At 33.7% G+C, this 14,552-nt stretch overlaps 1 protein-coding gene across 1 annotated transcript; it reads right to left on the bottom strand.

Annotated features, from left to right (window-relative positions):
• Positions 1-2,854: 2,854 nt before the first annotated feature.
• On the bottom strand, positions 2,855-14,516 carry LOC149078217 (mitochondrial tRNA-specific 2-thiouridylase 1). The gene is made up of 8 exons (XM_089241813.1): positions 14,223-14,516; positions 13,550-13,715; positions 13,010-13,176; positions 12,113-12,285; positions 11,181-11,301; positions 9,925-10,025; positions 8,421-8,648; positions 2,855-3,009 (listed from the first exon to the last, which is right to left on the bottom strand). Exons 1-8 carry the CDS (start codon positions 14,311-14,313, stop codon positions 2,863-2,865), a joined length of 1,194 nt encoding a protein of 397 aa, XP_089097939.1. The 5' UTR covers positions 14,314-14,516; the 3' UTR covers positions 2,855-2,862.
• Between the last annotated feature and the right edge of the window lie 36 nt (positions 14,517-14,552).

Genomic DNA, 14,552 nt, shown 5'->3' with positions numbered 1-14,552 from the left:
CGCCTAGGTATCTAGTGTAGTGCATGTATTTTCAGTGCTACCATCTGTATTTCAGAAGTGAAATGTAATGATTGAATATATGTACAGTTTGTAGGCCTGTCGCGAAACTTTTTAACAGGAAGATCGGCTCAAATTGCGAACCACAGAAAACCAACATCAGCCGACCACTAAGGTGGAACCAGTGGGATGTCCGTCACTATGACACCACAGTGGCAAAAACAAAAAATGTAGCAACTGCCCGGGTAACAATTGAGGATTTTTGAGTTGATCAGAGGATTACGTTGGGAAGGGTATAGAGAGTCCACCTCCCACATCAAGACGATCAAAAAATTAAAAATATGTATTAGTTAGTGTTTTGTTGAAAAATTAAAAATATTGAAAGAAAATACTTTTACATGTTGTCGTTTTCAATTTCTGTTAATTTAAAAGGCTTTTTAAAGGTTGGTGACTGAAAATTCTTCTGGAAGGGATTCCTTTTGAAATATATATAATAAATATATATAATCCTATCTCCTTGATAGTTCGTTTTAACGGAATAACGGGCCCCCGGACAAAGAGGTTTTTCTGAGGCTCCCTTACCTGGCTAAAAATACCAGTTACCCAATTTGTATACTCACTGCCGAAAATTTTACCAGATCCCATTGTTATGAGGCTCCCCGGCCGTGCCTAGATGAGCCCATGCTTTATGACAGCATTGTCTTTTTTTTCAAACCCAGTGTGCCCCTCCCACTAACGGTCGATCCTGCTACCACTCCCTAAATTTTGTCGCCTGGGGCAGTTGCTTCCCTGCCCTGCATTTGAGAGTCAATTTCTTCCAATTTTTTTCCCTCGTGAAGTGAACTTGATGCATTTTGAATTATCGTTATCTATCGTTTATGCATTGATGTAAAAATAGCTTTGATACCATCTGTTGGTTGATATTGAAAATTTAATAAACATACATTGAATTGGATATTGTGCACATGCTGACATCTAGAGACAGCTCATAATACTCGAGTATATCAGATTGGGTTGCTGTATTTTTGAAATATATGACATCCATATTTGTTATGGGCATCTTTTTCTCAACCACTTTATTGGGCATTTTGGCTGTTATGGTGTTGTATTTGTCTTTGGAAGAAGAGTATAAATTTTCGCAATTTGCAAACACCACTGATGGCAACTGCTAAACTTGACTGATGATTTTCAATGTTGTTAAGATATAGATTAAGCTCACTATGGAAACTATTTACGTTAATGTTGCGTTGATAGAGCATTATTATTTTTATACTGTATAGATATACAGATGTGAAAATAATTTCATAAACAAAAATAAAAGTTTTCAATGCACTGCAATACTTTAATAATTGTAAATACAGTAAAACCCCTTTTAATGGACATCCCTCAGATTTGGTCACCCCTCTTTTATGGCCAAATAATAATTTCTTCTTGTATAATAAATAAATGCATTTCAAACCCCTGATTTACGGTTACCCCTCTTTTACAGACAAATTTTTTTGCCCTGCCAGTGTCTGCAAAAAAGACGTTTTACTGTACATGTACTTGACTACATATTTTCCTCGATAGATGGTAGTATATTTTAGGAATTCCGCCCCCCCCCAAAATATCAGACCACAAGCTACCACTGAATTATTACACTTCATGCATAGTTAGAAAAATTGATGGCAGATGGTAGCACTACACATAACAAGCCTTACCGGAAACAAACTTCACGTTAGGTTCAAAACCCATACACACACATTCTGGCATGTACCAATTTATTAGAAATTCCGTAGAGGAATGTGCACGGGGTGCATGTATGGTTAAGTAGCGCCAACATATCCAGGATGGTGGATTGGCCACAGTGGACCTGTGGCATGGCCTGCATGCTTCCTGCACTTAATGAATCCACTAGACTTCTTCTGCGGCAACCCAAAATCATTAATCTATGAATACACTTGTGGAGTCTGAGGAAGAACTTGTTGCCTAGATTTCTGTTGCTACTGGCAAGATTAACTTGAGACCAGGCCTCTGCAAGCAGGTATGTTATATGTAGGTTGCACCATTCCTTGTGCAACAGTACCCTACTACAGTAGATGCCACTTCGAGCAGCTACTGTGAGTGCTTGCATAGCCTGTCACATTGGTATGTTTTATTTTCTCTGATATCCACGACCTACGACTGTTTCTGTACTTAAGTTTTCCAACAAATTTTTTTGCCCACCAGTGTCTGCAAAAGAGGGATTTTACTGTATTCCCAAGAGTATGTATCTTTGAATATGACCAGATGCATAAATTGTTTCCATGTATATTATGCTGTAGATTCTAAAAACGTGTCAAAAATATTTATGTGGATAAATTAATTTGAAAAATTAATTTTTAAAAAAATTAGTTTTTAGAAATTCAACTTAACAAGTTGGCGAATTAGTCCAATACGTTCCTTCCTCCCTATCTAGAAATTTTTGAGCATGACATATAAAACTTATGCGTGTGAGAGAGTATCTTTTCATTTTTTTATGTTGCACCAGGTATAAGTTTCAGAAGATATGCTTTTATTTTTAGCCTGGAAAGGTACCTAAGTGAAACATAATAAAATGCATATATACATACAACAATAAAAAAAACCCAACTTAATCCTTTATATATGGTTATCACCAAGTGGTAATAACTATAACTAAGAATGGTACCTTGCAATTTAATGCTCCAATATCATGGTGTTGCACAAGTATGGAATTTTGTATCAACTTGTATGAAAAATATTGTCCAGCAATTCACATGTACTGAAATTTGTACGGTAATCAAGTAGGTGTAGAATCGAGAGGCACCACTACACTTTTTACTATACTTGTACTGTAAGTGCAAAAAATATATATAAATAAAATAATTAAAGCTGTATTTTATTATAAAATTGTGGGTATTTAACAACAGTGGATAATTCAGGGTAACAGTTGGATAGATGATAGAGTGATGGTCCTCTCGAAATAATTTTTGCACTCCCTAAGCATTCATCTTCTTTATAAAAGACTGCAAACTGAAAGGAGAAATTACTTGTCACTAAAATTGCTCCATACGTAAAAAAGACTGTACATTACATGTATAAATATAAGTATATGAAGATCACAAAATTTCTGCATTGATAAATGCAGAAAAAAATTTCCATTTACAAAAGCAATTTTTATTTAGCTAAAAATTGGCGAATGCCATCCCACAATTATTGTAAAAAACATTATCAAGATTTTGATTTTTTTTCCTAACACTAAGACCGATATTTCGTTCCACCAAGAACTGATACTGATCAAAATGACCAGAGGTTGATTTTCACTAAAAAATCTCAATTTTCTTACGTTTTTTAATGTTTAAATATAGTTATGAATGTAGGAAAGCAATAGAATATAAAAACTAGAGTTTTCCAAATAAATTTTATAATTAAATTTTATTTTTGACCTCTTTGCTCTAAACGCACATGTGTACTTATTCTTTAATGGTTTAAATGTTTTTTTAATGGTCATTTTTCTAAGTTAAGACTTATTAAGGTATGCAAGGTTTTTTATATATATATATATATATCAAACTAATTGATTAAATACCTAAGTTAAAAAGAAAAAACTGGAAAAATAATCAAAGGCCATTTTGACATGATGAACACAAATCAACCAAAGAAAATTTAATGATCGGTTTTAGCTCAGGTTTAGAGAAGATAATACCCACCCAAAAGTTTGGTGGAAATTTTTGGTAAATTTTCATGGTATCTTTGGTGGTTAATGTTTATAATGTCAAACACATTATAAACATTATAATAATTGCAATTGTATTCACACCACCACACTTTCCAATACCTTCATTACATTAGAAACACATTTTATGCATACAGATTTTTTTACACATTGAAAATTTGTAACCTCTTTTGTTATTGCATAGCAGAACCTGACATCCCTGTCTTTTTGTTGGTGTAAGGAAAGGTTTCTGTCTTAGATAATGCTTGTTGTTAGCAAAATTCAACTTTCAATAAGAAATAAATTAACTTTAAAGTTTCCCCCCACTTACAAATCGACCAAGCATTTCTTGAGACTACGTCAAATGTTTTGGAAAATGCCCACCAGCAAATGAATGATATGTGCACAGAATGTTTTCAAGCCATAACAATAAACTTTATTTCATTATAAAACTTGGTGGTTTCAGAATTTTTCTCACTTTGAGAATATATATTTCAATGAATTGAATGTGGTAGAAGAATATTTTCCTTACCCAGAAAACACTTTCTTTATCTTTATGTGTGAACGAATCAAATGTGTTTCATATAATTTCCCTAATAAATTTCATGTGAAATTTCTTTTCTGTCTTTTATTATTATACCTACCAAGGTAGTATTACAGTGGAACTTCGGTTAACCAGCTTAATTCATTCCGCCAATGTGCTCGTTATCCGAATAGCTCATTATTTGAATCAAACTTCCCCATAGGAAATAATGGGACCTCGAATAATCCGTTCCACAATTATTCATTCTCATAAAAATGACTAATAAAAACGGCATTCAATAATTAAACACAATAACAATAATACATAATAGGTACAATAAAATATACATAATATAAATAAAGCCATAAATAAACATACAATATGATAATGTTTACAAATTAGCTTACTCTAAAAGATGAGAGAGAGGATTATTGTTTAGGACAAATTTACACTCACTGTTGTAAACGTAATTTTTTTGCGTGACTTTCAAAAAGAACGTTATTCAATGACACTTGCTTTTGCTTTCTTTTTAGGATTTCTGGAAAATGAGAAATTAGTGTTCATTCAACAGATTCATTGCTCACACACTGTTACAGCTTTATTTGGGTGGTTCTTTTCTACAAAGTTTTGCACAGCTTCCCATACTCCATATATCTCTCTAATCTCATTTTATGTGAGGGACATCTCCTTACTTCTCTCTTCTTCAGATAGCATACCGTCCATAAACTTTTGCTGGTGAGTGCATGAGATCCATTACTTCATCCACCATCAACTTCTAGACATTTTCCACCACTAGTCTCCATAATCTCCCCAAAGCACATAATGCCTTCGACAAGTAGTGGCTCCTGTTCATGAGCTAGCCTGAATGTCACATTCGATAATGCAATCAGCTCACAGTTTCGCCAAGTAGAAGCGCATATACGCATGGCTGCAATGCTACACATCTAATTTCATATCGTAAATATTCACGCTTACACGTGTGTTAATTTTTTGAGTGAGGCGCGCTTATCACTTATCAGAGACTGCAGGGGAGAATATTACCCACAATTACATAACACGTGTGGGCGAAAGCAAAAAATCATCAGTTCAGTTGTGATAACGTGAAAATAAAGTGCAAAAGTTTTGCTCGTAATGCGAATCATCACTCGTTAACCGAGTCAAAATTTGTTTAAAACTTTTGTTCATTATGTGAATTGCTCATTAACTGAACCACTCATTTACTGAAGTTCCACTGTATTTTACTTCAGTATTTTAGCAAATATTAATAAAGAAAAACAATCGTCACATCCTCAAATTTCTACTAGATTTCAGATAAAATTCAAATGATTTTCATCACTACATTTTTGGCCACATTAGTATTTTTTTGTAATTAGTCAATCATTAAGGATGCTTTCAATTAGCTGAAGTCAGCGTGTCTATGTTAATAGAAATCTGATGCCACAATTTGATGAAATAACTTGTGCATGGCTATGAAAGTGCCTACAATGTTACTATTCAAATTGACCAATGATGGTCCTTCTAAGCATACCTAAAAATATATAGGCTGATTTTTTAAAACATTTATGATAGCTGAACATCGTAATATTTAAGCATTTTCAGGAAAAGTCATGAAATTTCAACATTCTAAACAATCTGGTTCATCATGAAAATAAAGTGAGATTAAAAACGGTCAAAATGGCCAGCATGGTCCTTCTATTGTCGCCTGCAGGGGTGGCTTAAGTGAGGATGCACCCGGCCGGCAGGTTAATAGAGGGCGGCAACTTAGGCTTTAGTTAGACACTAAATTTATTTTTAAAAATTCTAATAGTAAAAACTAACACGACAATGCTTTTGAACCGTACTTTGACAATAAAGAGTGATAAAACTTGAGGAAACGGACAGGGACTAGAATCGTAATACCAGAAATAAGAATATTTTCTGTCATGGGGAGGGGGAGGAAGAGAAGCGTGTGTTTAGTACCCCCCCCCCCACCCAAATTAATTTTTTCTGGAACAATCAAATAAATCAAAGGAAAAATTTGGCTTCTTGTCCGGCTCTGGAAAACCAGAAATGAATTTGAACTACATTAAATTTTTTAACAAAAGATGACACATTATAATTCCTCTTTAAGGGATAAGTGTAAGTAATAATCATGCTACCCCCCACGAGGGTGAGATTGACACGACTCCAATCAAGGAATGATTCTTGTGGTTTTTTTCATGCTATGCATTTACCATTGAGGGCCATGGTAAAGGTCCTAGGAGATCTGCTTGCATGTTGCAGTGGCCATGGTAATGATGACTCATTAATAAAAGCTGTACCGCAAGGATCAAGTTACCTGGTGTAATTAAGCAGTAAAATAAACCTGAACCAAAATATGGGACAGTTTCTTTAAAAGCAGGAGGTATGGTCATGCTTATTTTCACACAATGAATAATGATGCGAGGCTTTGTTTAAATTTTTTTTTTTAATCAGGTTTATCCCAGCGTCACCTAAGCTAATGCTCTATCAGTCAGTCTTTAGGGGAGGCACATGAGGCTTTGCACCTGAGCAACTGGTAAGCTTGAACTGCTCTTATTTACTAAATAACCAGGTTGCATAAAGTACTTTAATCTTTGTGCAAACATATAATTTCCATCATGCACATCTTATTTAACCATGAAAACTAATAGGGTTTGCATTATTCAAGTTTTTGATTATCCAAAGTAGGTCCATCCCTCATTACCTAAGATAATCACTATAGCCTAGAAGTTTAGGCACTATAAATAGTTAAAATAGACAGGCAAAAAGGCATTTATAATTGATGGAGAAAGAGAAAATAGCTAAAAAAAAACTAAGATGTTAAGGGTCTGAAAACTGGCTAAGGAATAGATTAGCCAAGTTAAATTGATAGTATCAGGCTAAAAATAAGCATTTCTGATCGCTCAAGTTTGGGGTGATTCATTTGAATGCTAAATGGTGCGTAATTAGTTAACATGCAAAATAGTGCTCGCTGAAATGGAAAAATAATATTGCAGTGTGAAATTATTTCAAAAGCATTTTCATTATAACCTCATATTTCACATAATTTTCAAATATTAAGCTTTGTATTTGGTCTGGTCTGTATCGATTTGTCAGAAGATCTGTTCAATTTCTGAGATGATTTTGTTGTCACATCTAAAATAACTATGCCATGGGGTTGTTTTTCAGCGTATTTATGGTGCAAAATAATCAAAATCATATGATCCCAAGACTAAAGCCTTTCTGTCAGGTTATGTAATGTGTGAACAAACATGTTATATGAAGCACGTGGAGGAAGAAACAAAACTTCCAATTCATTCCCTGATTTTCTTAAACATGGTGTAGCAATTGTCTGAAACAAAACATTCTTGTCTAGCACCATCCAGCCAAAGCATAGTTCATGCATAAGTAAATAATTGTATACAATTGTGTAATTCTGTTTGTTATAATTAGCACTCTTACAATCTCAATGATTTGATTTCAATGGCTCGAACATAGCTTTCAGATAGCAATCAACATTGATTGCTATCTGAAAGCTATGTATAGCAGAGGAGAAAAGTTTTTTTCCTTTCCATGTTTGACAACACCAAACTTTCTGTCAGAAATTTTTGCCTTTTGTGTTTAAATGGATTGAAAGACTTTCTGTCAAGAATTACTACAGTCAATGTTCATTTTAATGACCCCATATAACAGTGATCAGCAGAAAAAGTCCCAAATGTTTTCATATAACAACTATGCTATATGTTTTCCTTAGGATATAATGGTCTCCCAATATAACACCTGTTTTTCATGGAACGATGAGGGCCATTATAATGAGCATCGACTGTATAATGCTAAAAGTTTAAGATTGTAAAAAAAAACAATTAATTTTGAAATTCTCAATGCTAATATAAGTTCTACGTTCTGCAGAATAGGGCCTCTACAATTCCAGGATAAGCATAAAAAAAGGGCAGAACAGTCATTTATGGCAGAAAAATTAAAAAAATATGTTTTCACAAAAGTTTTAGAAAAGGCATTTATGGCATTTTGCCTGAACTTTCAGGCTCTAATAATCACACATCTATTGTAATTGCAAGTTTCATTCAATTCTGATGCAATGTTTGATCTTATAAAATACTTCAAGTGAAAATCACATATTTTATCAAAACTTCTTTTTAACAGGTGATGAAATCAATTTCTTAGTAACTATTGCTATTTCATAATAGAGATTATTCAGTCAATTTGTACCTGGCCAGGTGTGAGAGCTCTCAAGGGCTTTTCCAAAAAAATCTGTAGACTATCATCGTCTTTGTTTTGAAAAACCATGCATCTCATGACTGGCTCCCTGTGCTGAAATCGGAAATCACAAACAAAAGCTTTCGGTCCTAGTTGCTTAAACATCAAATCAGAAATCCAATGAGGTTTACCAGTCATGACACTTTGATGGAACAGCGCAGGATGATTTCTGCCAGGAACCTTAAAGTAAAGAAACCATGACAATCAGCAAGAATACAATTTGCACATTTTTCCTGAAAGTACCATGACATTTCAATGTTAGAAAGAAGGTATCAAAACAATCCATGAAATAAACATGATGATCTGGTAGTTTTTGTCACACTGGATTGATGCACAAATGTGTCAAATACTAAAATTTAGGAAAATGTGTAAAAAAATTAAATTCACCTATCACATTACACTTTTACTCTTTAAGCACCCAGGTTTTTTCTTCCCTAGATGCCCGAAACCCAGGCTAATTAGAATACAGTTACTTCTCTGCTGCAGCCATATACAGGAGAGCTGAAGAACTGGGGACTATATTTCATGGCAAATTCAAGAAGGCTTTTTTTCCATCTCTGAGATATGTGTGCTAATCACAGTGGGAATTTGCTTGTGTGGTCCTCCTGACGTCTCTATTTCTTAAGTGATAACACCAATCTCGGCAAGGAAAAATTCCTGCTAGGTCTCAAAGTCAGTTTTAAACTCTCACAACTTTGGAACATTCTTTGCCATATTCGATGGATACTTTAGGATATAGTAACAATTTGGGCTACAGCAACTGTAAATTTGATAACTAAGCATGCGAAACAAGACCCATAACATTTGATAAAATATTTACACACTATGATGATTTACAAACTATACATTGACTATAAGCCATCACTTCTAAATATAGAAAGATCTAATTTATGGCCACCTCATGGTGAAAGAGTATTGGGACACTGAAAAGTTATTTATTTTCTACATAAAATAAGTATACCAAATGAAATATAAATATGAGTACGATTTTAGAAAAGATAATGAAGATTTTTGTAAGTACATAAGATTAATGAAAACAATAATTTAATCATGAAAGTACTGGAACAGCCAGAACAAATAAAAATAACAGACCATATGGTCACTGACATTGTATTTATGTACTTCACTGTACTTGTTATCAAAAATATGGAGTCAATGATACAATCACATTAAGCAGCAGTTTTACAACAATCATGCTGTAAAACAACATCACTAGGCATTCAAATGTCATTTATATAACATGATGTTGCTCTCCACTTGTTAATGCAAAATATACAGAAAACTGGATGTTGTCTTCACAACATCGTTTTCCATATATTTTGCAAATGTCATTTATTTTACTTTCCTATACCCACTGTAATACTTTTCATTAAGATAACTATACTGAAGTATGGTTGAAACAAGGAAACTATGATAATCAGTCACACAACAGTAATATAAACAGTCATTAACTCACAACTAAAATTTCGTCAGTTTCAAGAACTTTATCGGCAACATAATATGCTGTTGGTTTCCCAGGTAACATGCACCTCTGGCCTATGGTCCAGTAATGTATACCTGTTTGGAAATGGAAAGAGAGCAAATGATTTTAAGAATTATGCTTACAGCATGAAAATGAGAGAAGGATTCAACTGTGCACTGCCAAACTCTGCAACAAATCATGTATCAAATTTTTTTAAAAATACATCCAAAAAACCTGAATGTTTTTCATCTATAGAAAAATATGGATATTACAGCAAATTAAAAACTAACAAAGTAGTCAACTGAAACCACTTAATCAATAATCTGGCTCAAAAAAAAAACTAATTTTTCATTAAATTTTCTAAATCATATTTATGATTTAAGGGAATGAGCAGCCTGTGGTCAATATTACCACAAAGGGTGTATTACATTGTGTTACGAAACCTAACTATGTAATTACCCACTGATATGTGTAACCTCTTCGCACAGAGAAACTCGATGAGATTGTATGTTATGCTTGTCTATGTAAGCTGTTCAAAAACAGAGGTGAGAATTTGCAAATGGATGAATGTTTCAACCAAGTGTAGTGACTGTGAACTCAAGATTTCAATTTATAAAAATGTACTATTTGTTTACATGAAATGGGGTGAAACGTTTAAAAAATGTCTTTAAATGAAACTGTCTTTTTTTCACTCCGATATTGCCACGATTCCTGAATATGAGTAGCATAAAAATTACTGGAAAAAAGAGTCAGATGAAATATTTATGATACTGTACACACTGCACTTAATCTTAACGTTAACTATCTGGAAGACAGAAGTGTATGGAAGTACTTTTCTTGAAAAAAAAAATTAAGTAAAAACTAAAAAATATCTCCAATGCAATGTGTATGCGAGATTAAATTGACTGCTGCAAATAAAAAGACATGTTTCAAAGCTACAAACACAACTGACAACAGTGGATGATAAAGGAGAGAGTTAACCAGTCAACTGGCTATGATTTTTCAGTCTAATTATGTCAATTTTTGAAAACTAATTAGTTATTATTTCAATTTTTGTAATATTTTTATTGATGATTTAAAAACACAGTTGAAAACATGTGAAGTCAGTTTCAATATATTCATAAAAAATTTTAATCAGGAAATATATTTTATGAGCTTTAAACTTCACAGTCATTTGTGGTGTAATTTTTTAAACCATTGAATAGTCTTGTTAAAACTTTAATCAATTAATTTACCTTAATGAAACAAACCTTTGTGTTTTCCAATAATTTGACCACTACTTATATCAATGAAATTCCCAGGCTTTGGTTCGATATAGTCATGGATGAAATTCTGGAAATTTCTTTTCCCGATGAAGCATATGCCAGTACTCTGAAAAAAAAACCTCAGAAAAATTAAAATGCTAGGTGCAATGTAAGCTGCCACTTATCATATGCCATTTCATTTGATAATTGAGTATATTCATTTTGTCAAAAGAAAACCACCCTACAATAAAACACAACAGTATCAAATATCAAAGAACAAAAACATAAACTACCATGGTATGATTGGGGAATCAAACTCCTCACTGATTCTTTAGAATAGAATTTCTCACAACAGGGGTTACTGAAAAGATCACAAGGAGTACTGTGAGAAATAGTAATAAATAGTAATGGCAAGCAACTCTAGAAAAACTCTAGTACATGAGTAGTTATTTCAAGGGTAAAAAGGTCGAGAAACACTTTAGAAAGGGCATTCTCTTCCATGGGAAGTGTGGCAAATTAACTGTCTCACAGATTTTTATTCTTTTGAGTGTTTTATACCGCACTGGCGAGCTTCTATATATATTCACTCAACTTCTCTAGACAGCCTCACTAAAACCAGATGCTTATCAGTTTATTTTTTAAGATAAGAAGGCAGAAGAATCGCTAGAATGTGACAGTATGGGCAGTTTTTGCAATAATATATAACAAAGGGATTTTGATTTGTTCGAAGAACCTGGGCTTTTGCTGGTGGAATAAAGTTTCTTATCATTTTCACCCATACTTTATATGTGTACAGGTTAGCACATAACTAAAATGTTCTTTTCTTGTAACTGTGATTACTTCTAGTCAACATATCGCTACATAATGTTGCCAAAACATTTTGTTTAAAATTATGGTAATCAACATTTTCAATAAATTTCAAAGGAATTAATAGCCACCTCTTTTTTATCTGCTATCGTGTGGAAACCGCATTCCCTCGCAATCTTCTTCACATCTTTTTTCTTCAGATCCCCAAGTGGAAAAATAACCCTTTGAAGGGACTTTGGAGAAACTTGTGATAAAAAGAATGTTTGATCCTTGTTTTTATCTACTCCTTTGTAAAGATGGACATCTAAGTAATGAACAGGATAAAAAAAAATTCAAATTCTAAAAAAAAAACAGATCAAAGGAGAAAAATTTAGAAAACACATGTTTATTAACCTGGGAAAACTCGCTGCATAAGATTTTCTCTTACACTGTGAAATATTTTGATTCCCACTCATAACAAAGAAAGGTTGGAGTTTCCACTCTTGTTTTGTGAGAGTTTTTCTCCACGCTCAAGTTCTCATGCAAGAGCAAACCTAGCGATTTCTGGGTTAATGATATTTTTAATTTTTTTCATTGACAGCAATTTTATGTATGAAGGGCTAATATAATACACTCAGAATCATGTTTTTCACCATGAATTTTGCTAAACTCTCCCCCCCCCCTCCCCACACACACACACCGAATTGTGTATAATTTGGACTTCAAAGAGTTAATGGTAAAGGTTGCTAAACAAAGCTTCCTTTGGTTCTTAAACAAAGCTTTAAAGAATTGCTGTTTTAATTACACTAAGAGAGAAACCTAGATGGCACAGAGTTTAATACAGCCTTTTTATTCATGGAGGAAATGTCCTGGTTTTTACCAACCGTGCAAAGCTGAAGAATGTTAACAAATATGGCTTACATGGGCATATAATAAAAGTGACATCTGAAATAATTAAAAAAAAAATAAGAAGAAAAGAAGTTTTCACATCGAAGTCAAACAAAATGGAAAGAGCCGGATTTCAAATTACAGAAAAATATAGTACCAACCATCACTGTTATGAGTGCGAAGAATTCTGGCGTAGTGCCCAGTTGCTACTACATCAGCTTTTAATTTTCCAAGGGCAAATGTCACAAATTCGTCAAATTTTATTTTTTGGTTGCATAATATATCTGGATTTGGAGTCAACCCATTCTTGTATTCAAAGAGCATTTCACTGCGGGAAAAAAAACCATCACATTATTATATAAATCAAAAATATTGATAAATAATACTAATGAAACACGAGAAATTTATTCTAGGTTTTAATGTGTTTTTTCCCATCAACAGATTTCATTCAAGAGAGAGAATAAGCGTAAATAAGTTTCAGTCCTATCATTTCATCCTCAATACATCACTTTGTTTCTTATTTTAAATAATTGATGTCCATCTGGTAGTTCAGTTTAGCTTCAAACACATTTAACGACAGGGTAAGGAATGATTACAAAAAGTTTGATTTTTTTAGCACAAAAAACTAAACATAGAACCTAAACCTGCAAACACAACCTACACAACACACAACCCATAAATAAACCTATAAACAAACTTACCTAAAAACGTTGTTCCAATATTTCTTCACAAAATTCACTTCTAAAAAGGGTATTTCAAGTTTTTTACAGACATATTCTGCATCATTCTTATCATCTTCAACTTGACAATGACCAGTTTCATCGGCAATGTCCCAATTCCTCATAAATATGCCTTGAACATTGTAACCTGCAGGAAGAAAAATATTGAAAAATATAATTCGCCGTGGCACGTGAATCAAATGATAAACACATTCAAATAGATTCATCATCAAGACTGATAAAAACCATTACATGCGGTGAGGCAGAATGAAACAAAACAATCTATAAAGAAGGCAGCAGGAGCTTGTAGGTCACGAGCGGCACAGTGGTAAGTCTACCACCATGAAGACTACCATCAGATTAAAAAGAAATAATACATTCTGCCGTTTAAGCGGGTAAAAGCAGGTCGACAGGAACTACGATACGACCGCCCAATGAATTTTCACAATCTTTTTTACCCCGCGATAAAGCGATGCACCATGGACCAGGGTTGTTTGCGCCACGTGAGTCTTTGTGCCTGGGCGGCAGGTGAGCTCGAACCGTCCCTGAATCATCCCTCCCACGTGTTGACCATGAGATGCTAAATAAAAATAAAGTAATTAATAGTATAAAGTAAAAACTAAGACGTATATCAGTAATTAAGAACGACAGTCACCTTTTTGTTTCAGTAGTATAGCGGCCACGCAGCTGTCGACACCACCCGATATGGCACACGCGACATTCCTAACTGAAGGTGCATACATCATTCCAAATCAGGCATTGGACAATTCACGTCTTCTCTTCGCCTGAATCTTGGGCATTTAAAAAAATATATCAACAAACTTAAATGGAGAATTCGAGACGGCTGTGACCCGACATTGGCTCACTCTTACCATAGAATTGAGTCGGCCATGACCAAGGAGGGTTGTCATCTAGTCAGGAATAAAAGACCACCTATATATATTTTGTTTTGGCATTATTTAATTATTTTGCGAAACCATAATAA

The sequence above is a fragment of the Pholcus phalangioides genome, unplaced genomic scaffold, assembly GCF_987345545.1.
Source record: "Pholcus phalangioides strain wild (caught in Gottingen) unplaced genomic scaffold, Ppha-v1.0 ptg000014l_1, whole genome shotgun sequence".
NCBI lineage: Eukaryota > Metazoa > Arthropoda > Arachnida > Araneae > Pholcidae > Pholcus > Pholcus phalangioides.
This window is presented reverse-complemented; position numbering and strand designations above follow the sequence as displayed.